The 18,927-nt window shown below is 41.3% G+C and overlaps 1 protein-coding gene across 1 annotated transcript in view; it reads right to left on the bottom strand.

Moving 5' to 3' along the window:
* Nucleotides 1–323: 323 nt before the first annotated feature.
* The window catches only part of LOC101155977 (monocarboxylate transporter 2), a 38,744-nt gene continuing 20,140 nt past the window's right edge, over nucleotides 324–18,927 (bottom strand). Inside the window, exons 3-5 of the mRNA XM_004082850.5 lie at nucleotides 9,931–10,074; nucleotides 8,132–8,935; nucleotides 324–6,579 (exon numbers count right to left, since the gene is read on the bottom strand). Coding sequence (XP_004082898.1) covers nucleotides 6,299–6,579; nucleotides 8,132–8,935; nucleotides 9,931–10,074 — 1,229 coding nt within the window. The 3' untranslated portion in view covers nucleotides 324–6,298. The remainder of the gene's footprint in view (nucleotides 6,580–8,131; nucleotides 8,936–9,930; nucleotides 10,075–18,927) is intronic.

Genomic DNA, 18,927 nt, shown 5'->3' with positions numbered 1-18,927 from the left:
ATATATTCTCTATCGTCTTTATCTGCCTTAAAAAAGGACCCCAACCATTAAAGTTAATTTTAGTAACTAATCCTTTGTCACGCTTCATCCAATCGTCTCTGAACCGAACACAAGGAGAACGCTGAAATTTCATCACCTCAAGCGACATGAAAGTGTTGCTACATGAAACGTCCCGCTTAGATATGCAAAAAATCCTATGGTTGCCATGGGCTGTAACAGTCCTGTCCGGCGCCATTTTCCATCAAAAATACGACCAGTTGTGGTGACATCACTGCAGAATGTGGCGTGAGTGTGGGAGTAGTGAAGACCATGGACCGTCAGTGTTTCAATAGGCTGTTACTTTATTCAGTTAGTTTAAGATCACAACTCGAAGACAAAAATACAAAACATACGGTCAGTTCTTCGTACCAGTGTGGTTTTTTTCCTGGCCGTGGCGTGCCGGTTGCAGAGGTAGTGAAAGACTGACAACAATGTGGCAAAAAAGGGGTGAAGTTGGCCCGGCGGGACGGCCCACTGCAGGGCTGCTACTGGAGGGAGACGTGTGGACGGAGCTCCCTGTGAGACCACAACCACGGACGGCTCAGCCCCTCCCTTCTCGCACCATCACGTCCTGGTACGGGCGCCGCCATGTTGAAACAAGTCAACGGCGGTTGGTCTGAGTCGTCGCATCAACGGCAACGGCGCCCGCATCAGGAAGCATTTTGCGAGAGCTGGAGGTAAGGCATTTCTGTGGACGACGTCACACCTCCATCTGCAGACCGGACGGATGTCCAAGTAGCCGATGTGTCAATCACATTCGGTGTTCGGAGTTATTCATATGATTTTGGAGCACGGTGAAGTTTGGCCTTCCTGGACGTTATTTATGAAAAGTAAAAAACTGCAAAGACTTCTGGGATTGCAGAAAGCAACGTTACAAACACGTCTGTGCCGTTAGACACAGGTGAACAGTCCTACAGCCCGCCAGTAGCAACACAAGCAGCCGCCGCCGCCGCCGCCGCCACCACCAACAGAAACAGGAAGTGATGCTCTTCCAGCTGTTGCTTCTGGTGAACATTTGCATATTGTTTCTTTTTTAATTCACTTTTTTTTAACTCAAAATCGTGTTTCAATGTGAAAAAAAAGTCATTTTCACAACAAACTAGACAGTTTATTCAAATGGGGTCTCTTCTCATCAGCACATTCAGCTGAACAAATATTGATCTATATTTGGAAAAATAATCTTAAAATAAAAATAGCATTTCATAGGATTTTAAATCTATGCAATCTATACTAGTTTTGGTCATCAGTGAACTTTAACAGGATTGTACACACAATGACAAGCAGCTACAGTCTGTTAGTGCATGAAGGATTTCAATTAGAAATGAACGTGGGATTCTTTTTCATCTATGTTAAAACAGCAGTGAAATATCTACTCCATATATATGTCATAGATGCATATCTACATCTTTTTCACGCTTGTGACGTCTACAATGTCACAAAACCATCTCTGCGTGCGTGAATTAGCATGTTTTTCATTCATTTTACTGGATGGATAAATAAAGGTTTCTTTTGTTGGTAAAACCCTCAACACGCACAGACAGGAGGAAGGACAACGTCAAAGTCTTTGGCGTTCTCCTCTGAAGATTATCCTCCTTTGACTTTCTGCATCTGCAAACCAATTGGAGTGGAATAAATAAAGAATAAAGCCGCTTGCTCTCAGTCACAGAAACCACAACCGTTGAGCTGCGTTCGCACCAAACATCATTTGTGCTTTAGATGCTCGTGCGAATTTTTAGCAGTGGCTAATTATTAGCGAAGAGCGTTATACATTCTGACACGGAGACAAAAACTTTGATGTGCAGCGCAAATGTTAAAGAGTCAAATCTATTCATTTCAGTCCATGCCTAAACTCTGGCAGAAAAGTCACGCTGCATCAACCAATGACAGGTTGATGACGTAATCAGTGGGAGGAGTCCAAAACCAACATGCAGGACAAGCTCTTTGCTGACACTTTTGTAGAGCTCTTCAAGATAAAAAAGTCCAGCCTTCTCTCTCAACACCATTCATGTCTGCCATAATGTATGGTTAGCTTTAGCTCCTCCCAAAGATAGAAGTAGCCTTTCATTTGTGTGGGATTCAACGATGATGAACAAAGTGCGTTTTACAGATGGCTAAGACTGCCGAGAAACCGCCGTTACAATTCAGACTACAATCTTCTTTCTCCTTCATTCATATACTCATTTACAAATGGATTTAAAGAAGTGGCTCTAAACAACACATCGATGTGCGTTACTTTACACAACACTTCATGATCCTGCATACATTTGTGGCTAAAAACACAGTTTCTTCGTTCGTGGCGGCTTTGAAACAAATGACAGTTCAAACTGTGTGGTTGACCTTTAAAAACAATACATGTTTCAGTACTTAACACACGGAAAGAACGTTGAGCATTACAGACAGCTTTTTGATGAACAACGGTATGCATACTGTATGGAATATTCACATTCTGATGGGTTAAAATGAAGGAGATAAAACTGCGTGTAGACTTCATCAGAGCAACTGGAGTTTAACAAAAGAATTTCTTTTACACACTTTTTTATAAATAACCAATTTGTTCTACAATCCATGAAAACTGGATTTGCTTTTACAACGTTCAGCCCATATAGACGATCGTTTACTGCAGTGGTCCCCAACCGTTTTAAGGATCGGTTCAACTCCTTGATGTCGATTGACACAAATATCCGTGAACCATTTCAGCTCCAAAATTCTGCCCATTTTGTTTTTTTCATTGCTGGAAATGAATTCAGACATCAAGGGGTTCATGTCAGACGGTATGTTTGCCAACTGGCTTGAAGGTATTGGTTTGTTTGTTTTCCAATTTTCCTTGACTTTTGAGGAAAAAGTTATGAGAAAATCTATTTGTACTATTAGAATAGTCCAACAGGAAATTCTAAAGCGACTTACCCTTTTGCGTCATGGAAGCTAAACATCGGACGCTAACTTCCGTTTTGTATGACTTTTCATTTACAATAAATTAATACAACAGACAGATTTTTTGAACTGTCCATTTCTAATTGTAATAATCTGCTGTGTTTTTGACTTAGCAAACTGGTAACATTTAAATTCTCACACACTACGCAGAGCAGGTTTGTGTTCACTTAGCTAGCTTAAAGCTTTTCGATTTAGTGGTCGGAGCAGCAGCTTTAACCCTTCAACGCCGAAGATGTCGCTGGCAACAACCAAGTAAGACACTTTTTTAACCACCGCAACTATTAGACCATTTAAACAATGAACGTAAGACAGCTTTGTACGCACATGTTAGCAACACGGCTAACGTAAAGCTAATATGCTGTTCTCTGCGTCAGAATCAGTTTGCGCTGATTGCGTAAACACTGTAAAGCGTTTCATACCAGCCCAAAGCTGCTTTTCTCCGCTTTATGATCCATTGGAGTTACAGTAATTGCGTAAATGGTTAAATACTTCTGATAGTTCAAAGAACGTCAACACTGGAGCTAAAGGGTTAAGTGGGTAGCAATTCCTTTCTGACTTGACTTGGGTCTAGATGGAGTCATTGACGGATGATGAGGAAAGAATCCTGTAGTTTAACAGAACAAAACTTCCTACAGAATCGGATAATAAATTAAACGTAAATGATGTAAGGGATGTCGTGTTTTCTCTGGGTCTGGGTACCAAAGGACAGTACAAGTATCGGTTGGAGGCCCGAGGAGTTGAGGACCACTGCTTTACAGGACAACCCAAAGCTTCAAGTGCAGAAATGTCACAAAGGAAGCAGATTCTACAGATTTCTCACAAGTTTTAAAAGTTTATATTCCAAACAAATCAAATAACAGAAAGTGGTTCACATTTAACCCAAAGCTTGATCATTTTGAAAGAACACAATCAGGTATTATCTCCACATTCCCCCTGCTCTCGTGACACGGCATTGCATTTTAAGGCAATGGATCGTAGAATGGACTTCAAAATACACGTCCCTGTATATTTGCATTCAAACATGAAAGTACACATATTGCTCCCGGGCTCTGCATGTAGAAAAACCCTATTATCCCGATGGATTTTGGTCATTAATACCTTATTAAGGCCCACAGAGGAAATTACATTCAACCGTAATTAAATTCTCTGAATTGCAGCAGTTTTATAACAATGTTGGATGTGAAGTGCAGCCATTTTTCTGTCATACTGTATAATAGTGTGAGGATATGGAGGTGGAGAGGTTTTATGGGCTGATCTGAAAGTCGGGGCGGGGTTTTGCTGCGCCGCGTTGGGCGAGGGTTGAGGCAGGCAGCGGGGAACCAGCATCCCCGGCTGTGAACACATCTGTACGGGGGGGGTGTGAACGTGTGACCCTGAGGTTTCAGGCTGATAACGGGCCGTGAGGGTCGGGATTTCACAAGACGTTAGGAGATTTATCTTAGTATTTAAAAATGTCTGATATGTGTAGAAAATAAAACCTGAATCATCAAGAGAACACAGAGCTTTATGGCTTTTATGAAGCATTTGTCCCCGTCCTCTATGGGTTTGTTTTGGCAACTTAACTTTTTTTTTAATAATTTACCAAAAAATAAATAAAATGTTGTTTTTTTAGGGTGTTGAGAGTAACCTATCCTAACGGACGTCACGTAGAAAAGAGCATAAGCCATGTTTTATACCATGTTAATACATGTTTTACGTATTTTCTGTACATATTTTTGGTGTTCATGAGGAATAGTATTTGACAGTTTTACAGCGATAACCATAACAACCGTTTCCCTTTAACGAAAACAGAATTAGAGAGACGAGGTGTTCCACCAAGCATACTGTATGTCCGCTGAAGACGACTCAAACTGAAGAGTAATACCTTTCAATTGTGATACTAGATCAGAACAGAGACACACCAAAGCAGCTTTGGGTTTCTTTCACCTCACTGTGGCCAAACAGGCTACTAAATACGTCAGATGTGGAGTGAAAGTCTCATTTGCTGCACAGCTTTCACTCCTGAGACTATGGTCCACAGGCTGAAGGTCTTCAACAAAATACAGAGAATTCACTTAGATCCCTCGCTGTATCACAGTCTCAGAATTCCAAAACCTCTAAATGCTAATTTGCTAACCTTTTTTTAGAGTGCATCATTGTGTTCTGCATCCTGATTGGGTGTAGACTATTGTCACTTCTGTCTAGAATATGCTGAGCTTAACTGATATGAACAAATCGTGAGCAGATCTTTAAGTCAGTTCATTCCTCTTCAGAACACGCTGAATCCTGTTTGGGGTCACAGGGTTGCTGGAGCCCATCCCACGGTTGGGTGAGAGCGGCGGCGGACACCCTGAACAGGTTGCCAGTCTGTTGCAGGGCCATGCAATCCCAAACGCACATCTAGACACTTCAGAATCATCCATGAACCTATGAGGCATGTTTTTGGACTGAGTGCCCACGCATGCACAAGGAGAACATGGAAACTCCACTCCGTGATGTGCTAACCGCAACATCACCGTGCACCCCCCCTTATCTTCCTACAAAGGTCTGCACTTTAAGTGTTTAACCAAGACGGCTACTGACTACTTCACGGATTTTGCCAATTGTGAGTTATCTTTAGAGCGTAACTCCCGTGACAAACGAGGGACCGTGCGTTTTTGGTAACAGTTCTGCCAAGTCGATGGCCGTCTGACCTGCCTTACTTTGTTTATGTTGGAGCTCGTCTTGTTTTTAAGTATTTTTGATCAGAATTGGAAGAATTCCAACCGGAATGGAGTTGGTGTTTGGTCAATAAACACAATAGAAAACTGCTTTTTTTTCAAGGAATACCAAATACCAATAACGGAATACCAAAACGTCTTTGATGTTGACCGAGCTGCTTTCATCTGGAATCGTGGGAGAGTCGTAAACTCAGCCGGAGCTGAACATGGCACCAGAAAACAGGGGTCAACAACAATCGGATGAAATGAAACCAACAGGACTCCTCGTGGAGGGTCTCTGTCTTAGTCACTGGGATTTCTAGTGGTGGTCTCTGAAAATAAATGTTCAAGTCTACGAGGAAAACTGCCTTTCAGCAAAGCTCGATCTGATCAAATATTACATCCTGTTCAACAGAGACGTTGTCGTTTCTTAATTATTCTGTTAGTGAAATAAGGTGTTTCTACCTGGGGTGAAGGGAATGCCTGGAGAACTGATCCCCAGAGTGAGTCTGTGGCAGCAAAGAATCTACAGTAGGTTTGTGGTCCACAACCATCAGGATGTCGTCGCTAAATGGAAGTCAATTTTGCAGCTATGGCTCGCTGGCAAATGCGTCTCACAGCTTCCCTCAAAGTATTTTTGGCAGTTGAGTTTAGATGTTGGTCTCCCGCTGCATAGGTTGATCGTCTTTCTGGCTTTTGTCGACCAGTTCCACGGAGGCCTGAGCTTCATGGTCGGCCTCTTTCTCCTCCTGAGCCCGGTCCGGATCGTCCGTCTCAGTCCGTTTGTACATCTCTGCGTGTTTGCGCTCGCGCTCCAACAGTCTGTAGTTGATGAAGTTTCCGATGAAGAGCCAAATGCTGGCCAGAATGACGATGGCGCCGCAGCAGAAGTACATGTATTTGTAGTTTTTGGTTACATCCACCAACTTCCCTGAAAGACAGAAAAGTTCAGCAGAGATTTTCAATCAAAGACAAAAATTCAGTTAAACTATTAAAGGCCTCTTTTTACCATAAGCATTAAGGTTCCTCAGTTTAGGGTTCAGCTTTTATGATTTTTGAAACAATTTTTCCTTTATTTAGATTTTTGTTCATTTATTTTCAAGTCTTATCTTGAACGCTCTGGGTGTGGAGAGGGGGCAGAAGGCTGGGGGAATTCTGCTTCTATTCAAATCAAATCACCTAAAGCAGACCCAAGAGTCCCTCTGAATGATAGAGGCATTACTCTGAGTGCGGTGTAGAAGGTGTTCTCCAGTCTTCTAAATAACCGGTTATCTGAATATCCAGAAACAAACCAAGTCCTTGTAGAGGAGCAGAATGGATTCAGGAAAAATAGAGCGTGTATTGACCATATTTAGGTTTTGTCCTCGGTGGTGACAAAAGTACATTTATTTGTTTTGTGGATTTAAAAAAAAAAGCAATTGACTGGATAAATAGAGATCTTCTGGAATATAAATTACTCATGTATGGTATTAATGGTAAGTTTTATAAAGCAATTAAAGCTCTGTACAAGGCTCTAATAGCCTGTGTACAGGTGAATGACCTGAAAACAGGCTGGTTTCCTACACCATTTGGAGTTAAACAATGATGTTGATGAGATGTTCTTTCACCAACTCTTTTTGTTATCTATGTCAATGATTTAGCTCAAGAAATTAAGAAAACTAACTGAGGTATTTATAATAATAATTGGAACTTGAGCATATTACTTTATGCTGATGATATTGTTTTAATAACTGACGAGGAAATAAAATTACATGGAATGTTAAATACAATGAATTACTGGTGTAATAAATGGAGACTCACTATCAATGATGATAAAACAAAAACAATTAATTTGAGAAAGCCTTTTGTACCTCAAAGTAATGTTCTGTTTTATTTTGGTAAAATTACTCTGATGTATACTGATACTTATAAATATCTTGGTTTTGTTTTCATAAAGATCTGATGGAGGAAAGCAGCCGTGTGTTGAAATGCAATACATTTCCAGTAGGAAAGTGCTTTTGACAAAATCATCCAGTTTGAGTAGTTCAAAGCCGTTATCCCTTTCTTCTTTATCCCCCATTTTATCCCATTACCTCTTTCTCTCTTCTTTTTTTATTTGTCGGGTCCAACAAGAAATGTTTATAAACATAATTAATATAAATAAAGTTTAACCTCAATTGCAAAAAGGGTTTATACAAATATACACCTTGTGTGTCTGAAAATCTATACACCCCTGTTGTATCAGTAAAATCTGTCCAACACAAGAGGCCTTCAGCTCTGATGTGTTTGTTTTTCTCCACATCAGAATCAGCAGATTTGCGTTGATCGCGTCAGCGGCTGAAGAGTTACAGTCTGTCAAAGAGTGTCCTGGTTTTAAGGCGCCGCCAAGGTTTAGCAGCTTCTAGATATACTTTAGCCTAAAAATATAAAACTTGACTTAATTTGTCTTTTCTAGTGATCATAAACCAATTCAACCATAGAAAAATAACAAGAGAGGACAGTACCTGCTAATGGAGGACCAATGAGAACTGGGCAGCACTCCACAATGGTGGTAAGTCCAACAGCACTGGAGAACCTCTGCGCTCCAACCAGGTCCATCAGGGTCTCAAACAATACCGAGCTGACCATGCCAAAAGCAAAGCCAAAGAATACTGAATACACCACCAAGCCAGTGTAGCTTTCAACCAGTGGGCAGAGGATGTGGCACACACCATTGTACAGAACTGCAAAGCTAAAAAAGTACTGGATTCTGGGTCGGACCCATCGTGAGTTAGCCAGTAGCCCCATGGACGGTCTAGCAAACATGTCTACAAAAGCTAAAATTGAGAGCAGAAAGGCAGCAGAGTACTCGTCTACGCCCATGTCCTTGGCGTAGGCAGTAAGGAAGACGATGGGAGCGAAGAAACCAAGAAACATGATGACGTTGCCTGACAGGTAAATGAGGAAGCCGCGATGTTTGAAGAGCGTCAGATCCAGGTATTTGTTGACGGTTTTCCATAAGCTGCGCTTTTCTTTCGTCGTGGTTGCAATGGGCGTCAACGCCTCGTCCTTCTTGGCCTTGCCGGGGGGCGGCCCCAACGGTCTCATGAGGGAACCGGCCACACAGCAGTTGAGCAGGAGGCCGCCCAGGATGAGGAAGCTGCCTCTCCACCCAAAGCGATTGAAGAGGTACTGGTTGAGAGGCGCCAGAGTGCTCAGGAACACTGGGCTGCCCGCCATGGCCAACCCATTGGCAATGGGGCGCTTCTTGAAGAAATATCTGCCTATCATAGTCAGTGCTGGCTGCAGGTTAAAGGCCAGTCCAAGTCCTGCAACATGGAAACATTTAAAAGTTAAAAGAAAGTTAAAGCAGCACATTAATTATTGGTAGTGACATTAATACAAACTCATTCAAAATAAAAGCACTGGGAAGGTAATTTCCTCTGTAGTTCATTTACTGAGCTTTATGAAGTAAATGAAGCGGTTTATTACAGTTGGTGACTCTGACTCCAAAGATTATATTTAAATAGAAGACTTCCAATTACGTTGAGTTAGAGGGGAATTGGTCCAATGTTCCTCTGGAGAATTGCAGGCTGCTGGTAATCATAATCCCACTTAAACAGTCGGAGAAAACGATCAGAGTCTTTCATCTGCAAGTTGTTTGCTACAGAAGCTAATTCAACCTGGAACTCCGGAGGAATTTAAAGACTCACTTTGCTGAAAACGGTGTCTTTGGTGTTTTAACACGTCCTTGTGGCATTTCTCTGAATGATCTGAGTATTTCTGTCATCAAATTGTTGAGAATCAGAGGCAGACAAAAATAAATGCTGTTTGAAAAAGATCCTATTTGTGACGTAGAAATGACGCTGGGCGGGGCCATAAGCACCCTGCTCCGCCCCATTCTGATGCATTCAATGGTAGACAACTAGATCTATGCACGCCTTCGTTTTTTCTCCTGGAGCTGGTGTCTGGCAGGTAAACAGAGAGCTCTCAGCATTGGGGAGGGTAAAGAGGGGTCGCTCTCCGCCAACTGCCACGCCCACAATTTCTAATGAACTCCTGCTGCTCTGCAGGAACTACGTCCAAGTTTTTTGGTTTTGGTCTTAAAACGCCAAAATAGATCAACAAATGATCGGAGTAAGACTTTATTGATTTATTAGGATATTAGACGGTACAAGAAATCAACAAGAATCTGAAACTGTAGTAAGCAGAGTTAATGTAGAAGTCAGCTTGTTTTTTTGACTCCTGCCTCAGTTTTAACTCGTGCCAAGATGACTCATCCCATCTACTTAAGGTGGAATGACGTGGCCTCTGATGGACTTACCACCGATAACGCCGATGCACATGTACAACTGCAGGACGTTTGTGCAAAAGGACGCCGAGATCATGCCGACGGCGCAGAGACAGCCCCCCATCATGACGATGGGCCTGCAGCCATACGTGTTCACCAATATGCTGCTGATGGGACCTGCAGGGATCAGAAAACAAACCACAACGGTTGCAGGTTTCAGGAAAGCTACAGTTTGCTGTTTTAAGGTTTTACCTCCAAGTCATGAAATAACACTTGTGCTATCTCCAAAGGGAAACCAAAGACACGGTTTGGTAAAGACTAAAGCAATGTCTGGTGAGTTCAGATTGAAAAACATTCACACCTCATGTAGATAGTAAACTAAATATTTTATCATCGATATAAATAAAAGGAATCTAAGTTTCAGGAGAAATAAAAGCATTAAAAAGCATTAAAAAGTGAAATGTATCATGGAAAACAATAAAAGAGATAAACAAAAAGATTGTGTCCATATGTAACCCTGGTGCTTTCCTAGGCACTTTAACGTTGGGAGTTGGGTCATCTAGACCCACTAGACAGTGCTCTGAACCTTTTTTCTTCAATGATTTGTGATCTTCACTGGTGTCCATGGATTACATGAAATCTTTCCACCTTTATCCACCTTTGTCATGGTAGGGAGAACACCTCAATGGAAGGGTGGGGGGTCATCTGGACCCCATTGGATAGCACAAGGGTTAAATGTTTCTAGCAGTTATTTGCATGCTGGTTGAAGAGTGTGGGAAGAAAAAATGGGTTATGGAGCCTATTTATATTCTACAAAGTTGATGAATATAAATGAGAAATATTGTCAATTAAACTGAAGAAAAGCTATTTTAGAATTCATATAGCTTCTGTTTTTACAGAGAAGGTGGCAGTAGAAAATGCTGAGTAATAAATAACAAAATCCTGAAGGTTTTACTTTAACTTGATTTTAAATATTTTTTGTGAAGATAAATCATTTTCTGATATTGTAAGACAATATTAAATGGTCCAAGTATATGCTGGTGATAAGAAAGTGACACAAAATATGTTGTGTTTTTAGAGGCAGAACTTGCCTTTTTTTAATGTAATTTACTTTTGCTAAAACCTAAGAATTTTATAAAATATGTAAAAACATTTTTTTTTAAGTTATGCAACTGTATGATGCAAATTTTACAAGATATAAGGCCAAATGTGTCTTATGAATTAAAAAAGACAAACATTTAATGTAAATATTAGGCAATACAGTCAAAAACGGTTAAAACAATGTTATTAATGAATACACTACATTCTCAACGATCTATGATATTAAGCGGCATATGGGTCTAATAATATTTAACTGCAATAAAGGTCAGGATAATTGTTGGAATTTTCCAACAAATCTAAAACATTTTTGCCATTTTGTGACAACTGCTCTAACTAAAATTTTGATATTCTACAATATTTTATCTTTAATTTAAAAAAAAACACAATATACAGTCTTACCAACTTAGATCAATAGAAGAAAATAAAATCAATACTGTGAACGCTGAATTGTGATTCAAAACATTAAGAAATTGTATGTTTTTGTGGATAAAATACTGTTTTGTTGTTAAAATAAAATGAAAAAGGGCAGAGAAGAGTATTTTCTACTTATTTTTTCCAGTTAAAGTTAATAGGAACCTTTACATTCTGACATAATTAAGCTGAATTCAGAAAAGAGAGGGCATCATAGAGTAATAAAGGTTTTATTTCCTCTCTTTTCACATCATATTTCTGGTTAAAGGCTACAGCAGAGGAAGAGGAGAAGACATGACACTTCCTTTTCTCTGCATAACTTTTATTTTTTGACCTTGAGCAAAGTTCCCTTCATTTGCATCCACGGCAGTTACTCTCAGGGGACTCAGCGGGACCCAAATCAAGATGAAGAAGCCCGTGCGCCTGGACTTTACATCATCCTCCAGCCCATTATACAGCCACGAGACCCAGAGCTAAATATAATACGCCAAAAAAGGGAAGGCAATTATAGTTGTCTTTTAACATTATAAAGCCTGAAATGTTGGGACTCCAGCCTTCCATCACGGTTAAAGAACGACCAGACGGGAAAGCAAAGAGCTGCTCCACAAACGGACGGGTTTTTGGTTTGGCTGCTGGTGACTGAGCAGCTACACGTCATGAAATCCTGGCATTCCATTTATTGGAAACAAAGACCTCGACTGAGAAAGGTGAGGTTTTAGTGAGACACCAATAGATAGATGCCTGTCTCTAATAAACCACTGCTAAATATCTGGAAGTAACACAGAGGCTACTATTGGAAGGTGAATCATTTATTCATCTTCTACTGTTTACTTCCTTTCGGGGTCACGGGGTTGCTGGAGCCTATCCCGGGGACACCCTGGACGGGTCGCCAGTCTGTCGCAGGGTAGTGTGTCCGCAATCACACACCAACACATTCTCACACTCACACCTAGGGACAATTTAAGTTGACCAATGAACCTATGAAGAATGTTTTTGGACGGTGGGAGGAAGCCGGAGACCCCAGAGAGAACCCATCCATGCATGGGGAGAACATGCAAACTCCACACAGAAAGGTCCCCCTTTGATGTTCTAGTTCAGTTCCCCCAGCCGGGACTTGAACCAGGGGCCATCTTGCTGTGAGGCTAGAGCGCTAACCACTGGGCCATTGTGCATATATTGGAAGATATATGGTTAAAAAAATGTATCAGACTGACCAATAGAATGATCGTTTATTTCTTTATAGAAGTCTATAGGATTTTGGCTTCTTATAACCAGCAGGTACTTCCTGTTTGGAAGTCCAGGGGGAGGAGTCACTCATTCCAGTTCTAATTTACAGTCACTGATTGAAACCCGCATTGTTACAAAGCGCTTAGCTTTTTTCAGGGGGGGAGGGGTCTACATGACTAACAGTGATTATAACCCGCTCAAGGTCAGCCTGCATCTCTGTGGATCAGTCACTTTGATCCAGAAGACACTCGACCTGCAGCTTAAACACATCAACACAACGCCATGCCTGCTGCACTGAGGAGGGGCGTGACAGCTATCTCACTCAAAGGCGGAAAACGTAGCATTTCAGGCATGATCAAGTTAGTTTTTTGGCAGATCAATACAGTTTTATTACTCGCCAGACCAAAAACACAAAAGTAAAAAAGAATAAATAACACCTCCTAAGGGTTGGTACTTAAATGTGTCTATTTCAGTCTGAAGAAAACAAACTTCAGTTGAGAAATGGGCAGCAGCACACTTAAAACAAGCTGCATTGGCATGTTTACCTCATAAAAGAAGGTCTATAGGTTGTAGAAACAGGGTTAGCATGTGGCAGTGGTAATAAGTGGAAGGTCTTTTCAATCACTTGGATCAATTGCTTTATTACTTTGTCTGGTCTGCTGGCGTTGGCTCATTACCACACAGCCCCGGCGTAATGATGGAGACGTGTAAACAGCCCACATAAATGGCTGTGGGGAATTAGACAGGTGTTAAACATTCAGAGTGATGGAATCATCCGTGTAAGAGACACAACAGGAGAGCAGCTGTTTAATGAATAGCTGATGGGTGCAATCAATATGAGTGGGCGAGTAACAAGAGCCGCTCGCTCGCTAACTTTGCATTCTGACTCCGTGAATGCATGATGACGGCATCTGTCTTTAGAAAGAACGTGACAGTGAAGATTTAAGTCATATACGTCATTCGGAACTACGGCTGGGCAATGTGGAAATTTAAGTATCGCGCAATGATACGGTGGCCCAGGAGGGTCGCAACGCTTTAGATTTCACAACACAAAATAACACGATACAATTCATAACAACACTAAAAAAATTAACTCACAACACAATAACACACAACACCTCTACTCAAAGCAAAACTGAGATATTTGTGTTGAGTTAATTGTTTCGTGTTGTGAGTTAATTGTTACGTTTTGTGAGTTAATTGTTTTGTGTTGTGAGTTAATTGTTTCGTGTTGTGAGTTAATTGTTTGGTGTTGTGAGTTAATTGTTTGGTGTTGTGAGTTAATTGTTTGGTTTTGTGAGTTAATTGTTTGGTGTTGTGAGTTAATTGTTTCGTGTTGTGAGTCAATTGTTTCGTGTTGTGAGTCAATTGTTTGGTGTTGTGAGTTAATTGTTTCGTGTTGTGAGTTAATTGTTTCGTGTTGTGAGTTAATTGTTTCGTGTTGTGAGTTAATTATTTCGTGTTGTGAGTTAATTGTTTCGTGTTGTGAGTTAATTGTTTCGTGTTGTGAGTTAATTGTTTCCTGTTGTGAGTTAACTGTTTCGTGTTGTGAGTTAATTGTTTCGTGTTGTGAGTTAATTGTTTTGTGTAGTAAGTTAATTGTTTCCTGTTGTGAGTTAATTGTTTCGTGTTGTGAGTTAATTGTTTCGTGTTGTGAGTTCATTGTTACGTTTTGTGAGTTAATTGTTTTGTGTTGTGAGTTAATTGTTTCGTGTTGTGAGTTAATTGTTTCGTGTTGTGAGTTAATTGTTTGGTGTTGTGAGTTAATTGTTTGGTGTTAGGAGTTAATTGTTTGGTGTTGTGAGTCAATTGTTTCGTGTTGTGAGTTAATTGTTTGGTGTTGTGAGTTAATTGTTTGGTGTTGTGAGTTAATTGTTTGGTGTTGTGAGTTAATTGTTTCGTGTTGTGAGTTAATTATTTCGTGTTGTGAGTTAATTATTTCGTGTTGTGAGTTAATTGTTTCGTGTTGTGAGTTAATTGTTTCCTGTTGTGAGTTAATTGTTTCCTGTTGTGAGTTCATTGTTTTGTGTTGTAAGTTAATTGTTTCCTGTTGTGAGTTAATTGTTTCCTGTTGTGAGTTAATTATTTGGTGTTGTGAGTTAATTGTTTGGTGTTGTGAGTCAATTGTTTCGTGTTGTGAGTTAATTGTTTGGTGTTGTGAGTTAATTGTTTTGTGTTGTGAGTTAATTGTTTGGTGTTGTGAGTTAATTGTTTGGTGTTGTGAGTTAATTGTTTCGTGTTGTGAGTTAATTGTTTTGTGTTGTGAGTTCATTGTTTCGTGTTGTGAGGTAATTGTTTGGTGTTGTGAGTTAATTTTTTCGTGTTGTGAGTTAATTGTTTGGTGTTGTGAGTTAATTGTTTGGTGTTGTGAGTTAATTGTTTGGTGTTGTGAGTTAATTGTTTCGTGTTGTGAGTTAATTGTTTCGTGTTGTGAGTTAATTCTTTCGTGTTGTGAGTTAATTATTTCGTGTTGTGAGTTAATTGTTTTGTGTTGTAAGTTAATTGTTTTGTGTTGTGAGTTAATTGTTTCGTGTTGTGAGTTAATTGTTTCGTGTTGTGAGTTAATTGTTTCGTGTTGTGAGTTAATTGTTTCGTGTTGTGAGTTAATTGTTTGGTGTTGTGAGTTAATTGTTTGGTGTTGTGAGTTAATTGTTTGGTGTTGTGAGTTAATTGTTTGGTGTTGTGAGTTAATTGTTTGGTGTTGTGAGTTAATTGTTTGGTGTTGTGAGTTAATTGTTTCGTCTTGTGTGTTAATTGTTTCGTGTTGTGAGTTAATTGTTTCCTGTTGTGAGTTAATTGTTTCGTGTTGTGAGTTAATTGTTTCGTGTTGTGAGTTAATTGTTTCGTGTTGTGAGTTAATTGGTTTGTGCTTTGAGTTAATTGTTTCGTGTTTTGACTTAATGTTTTTAGGGTTGTGACGAATTGTAGTGTTATTCTGTGTTGTGTTGCTAAATCTTAAGTGTTGTGTTGTGAACATTCTGGGCCACCATCTGAAATCAACAGAAAGGCCGCCGCTTTGAAAATATTATTTCTTTCATAATTTTATCATGAATCTCGTGTGCAGCTATGACCAGGGTGGCGGGGGCAAAAGGGGAGAGCTCGCTAGTGAGGCTTGGTCAGGGGGGGGGCAGCGAGGATTGGGGGGGGTAGCACCTGTGGAACATACAACGCCATTTGCGACTTTAATTCATCTTTTTGGTCCACCTGTCACATTACAGGGCTCCAGACTAACTTTTTTCAGTAGAAGCACTAACTGAAAATTTTAGGGGCACAACCAGAAAATTTAGGGGCGCATACCATAAATCAACATGCAAACCAAATCTACTAATTTCCACTGTATTACTAATAAATACTTTAATAATAGATGCAAAAATTACAATGTGCTGTTTCAAATTCAGTGTCACATTTTATTCTTCACTTTTGAAGATGCAACAAGAAGGTAAACTGACAGCACCATCGCTGTCATGACAGTACAAATAAGTAAAGAAAACGGATGGAAATTTATCTTTGTGACACCAAATAGGTGCAGCCAAGATGCACAATAAGCGTGTTTGAGATCACCCAGGTGAACTTAACGCTGCGCAGATCACCTGGTGTGAGACATATATTTTTGTTTTTGCTCCAACATCAACTGTCAATCATCACAAAAATATCGCGAGAAAGGGGTGGGAGCAAGGGGCAAACCTACCCGGACACAGCTGGAAACTAGAGACTACAAAACAATGCATTATGGGACATGTGTCCTGATGGTTTTTGTAGTGGAGTGATTAATTAAAATAATTTAAAATACCAATTCATTAAAAAAGGCTACATACATCACAAAACATTAAAATAATGATAAAATATATAATAACACAGATCATACTAAGGGGGAGAAGAATATTAAAACTAAATTGAATGTTAAGGACAATTCCAATTTCCTGTTCCCCTCCAGTCTTGCTGCAGATTCGCCTTCATCTCACAGCCCCCCCCCCGCCTGGTGTCCCTAACGATCCAGGCGAGGTGCTGGTTCATGTCAAACACGTCTATCGTTGCATTTTCCACACGTATTTTCAGTGTGTCTAAAACTAATATTGTTGTTGTTCGCACATGTTTAAAGTTCAAGCCCCGTTAGCTGTCACGCATGTAGGTGTGGGACATTTATTCTCCTCAGCTGACCCGACTCCCGCGGGAGCGGTGAGCTGCCGTAACGGCCGTGCATAAACCGTTTGATGCGCCGCCGTAACCGTAACCAAAACCTAAACCTTCCTCCGGGTCTGTGCGGCCCAGAGAAAAGTTCAGCACGGACTGCATGTATTTAGAAAATTACGTGCGAATAAATACGTTCTAAAGGAAAGTAAGGAACTCTTTGATGTGGTCCGGGGAGGGAGGGGGCTGTCAGGTTTCCTGCTTTCAAGCCCTGTCATTGTCACGCCCCCAAGAGTCATTTACCCCACTGTGATTGGTTGCTTTGTCAGCTCCGCGCACGACAATGAAAAAGTGTCATTCATACAAACTGGCGGGCTGCAGTAACATTAAACCTTCATATTAAGGCAGGGACCGCAAAATATCATCTTGGGGGCCGCAAATAGCCTGCGGGCCGCAAGTTTGAGACCCCTGCTGTACACTCTGGCCCTGGTACACTAGCCGCAGGTCGGAAGAACTTATCAATAGTTCGCTTCCTCATAGCTCAGACGCACATATCAGGTTGTGATGATATTTTTCTCCGTTTCCTTCCCACAGATGTTTACGCGCACTCGATTATCTCTAGGCCCCGCCCCCTCCAAGCATTTTAGCCACTCACAGTGGCTTTCCCTATTCTTCTCACACGCAGTGGCCGCCTCACAGACGGGCATCACGCGAGTGTGTGCTCGCGTTTCATGAGTATGTGCGCGAGTGTGTGTGTCTGCCTGCGTGCGTGTGCGCTTACGTCTCATTGATTATATCATTGATCATTGACGTGCCCCTTCCACGTTTAATGTATAAAAAAATACGGAGGGTGGGTCAGGCAAATTTACTGGTAGCACATGTGCGACTGGATTAGGGCTGCAGCTATCGATTCTTTTTGTAATCGATTAATCTGGCACTTAATCGATCGATTAATCGAGTAATCGGTTGAAACGATTTGTGTGTGTTTTTGAACAACCAAAACAAATCTTGCATAACAAAAATGATGTGGTTGTAAAATGAACAAGCATTTGATTTTAAAGATCCGCTCTGATGCAAATGTTACTTTGGTGTTTTTAAGTTGGTCTTGAGAAATAGCGGAGCTAGAACATTTTGTATGGGGGGGGGGGGGGACAGAAGACTTTGAAAGGGTGGCACAACACCAAAATGGAAGGCCATTAAAAATAAAAGAATCAGAAAAACATATTTGATCATTATCATTGTTTATATTTCGTGTGAAAATAATGCTTTTGTTATTTTTGCAATGCTTAAAGAAGCCTCGCAGTCCGCCGAAAGGCGAGCTACCACCTGTCCCAGCCCCTGCCTCTCGGCGCCCCCTCGATGCTCTTAGCTGAGTGTCCCGCGGGGTCCGAAGCGTTTACTTTGAAAAGTGTTCAAAGCAGGCCCGGTCGCCTGAATACCGCAGCTACGGGCTCTCGCCGCCCGCCGAGGCGGCCCGCGCTGGTCGCCGTGGAGGGGGGCGCGGAGCGGCTGACACCGCCACTCGCTCGCTGCCGGTGGCACGCGCGGGTCCCGCGCCTAAGGCGTCGGGGTTCCAGCGGTCGCGCAGACGTCTTCTGTTCAGATGCTGAATCATGGAAGATGTGCTGTTGTGTATGCCAGCTGTATTTTGCAGTAGAGACACTGCACCTTGTTCTCTTCTTTATTAAGTGTGTAATGATCCCACACTTTAGACAATTTCTGCCGTTTATTTATAGATCTATTCTCCGCCATCGCGCCAACTAAATTCAAAAGGTCCGTGTGAATAAACGGTCCGTGTGACACAATCAAATCCCTGCGCCGCGCGTATAGTGCGCGTCATAGGAATTTGACGAGGCTTCGAGGCAGAGTTTTTGCCTCGAGGAATTTTTGTAATCGAGTAATTCGAGTAACTCGAGGAATCGTTTCAGCCCTAGACTGGATGTAAAATTTATTCGCACACTCTCAAATTTTGGTCGCAAAATGCGACCAATTGGTCGCAGTCTGGAGCCCTGCATTAGTCCAACCCAGACGGGATATTTAGTCTGGAAATTGTGCCATCCGAGGAAAAACTCGTCAGCAACACCTCCAAAATGACCTCCATCTTCAAGTCTCTCATCTCGACCTATTAAGGCTTTATTGACGGTCGAAGGCTGTTCGCTCAGC

This window comes from Oryzias latipes, chromosome 23 (genome assembly GCF_053564925.1).
Source record: "Oryzias latipes strain Hd-rR chromosome 23, Olatipes_Hd-rR_3.1".
Taxonomy (NCBI): Eukaryota; Metazoa; Chordata; class Actinopteri; order Beloniformes; family Adrianichthyidae; genus Oryzias; species Oryzias latipes.
This window is presented reverse-complemented; position numbering and strand designations above follow the sequence as displayed.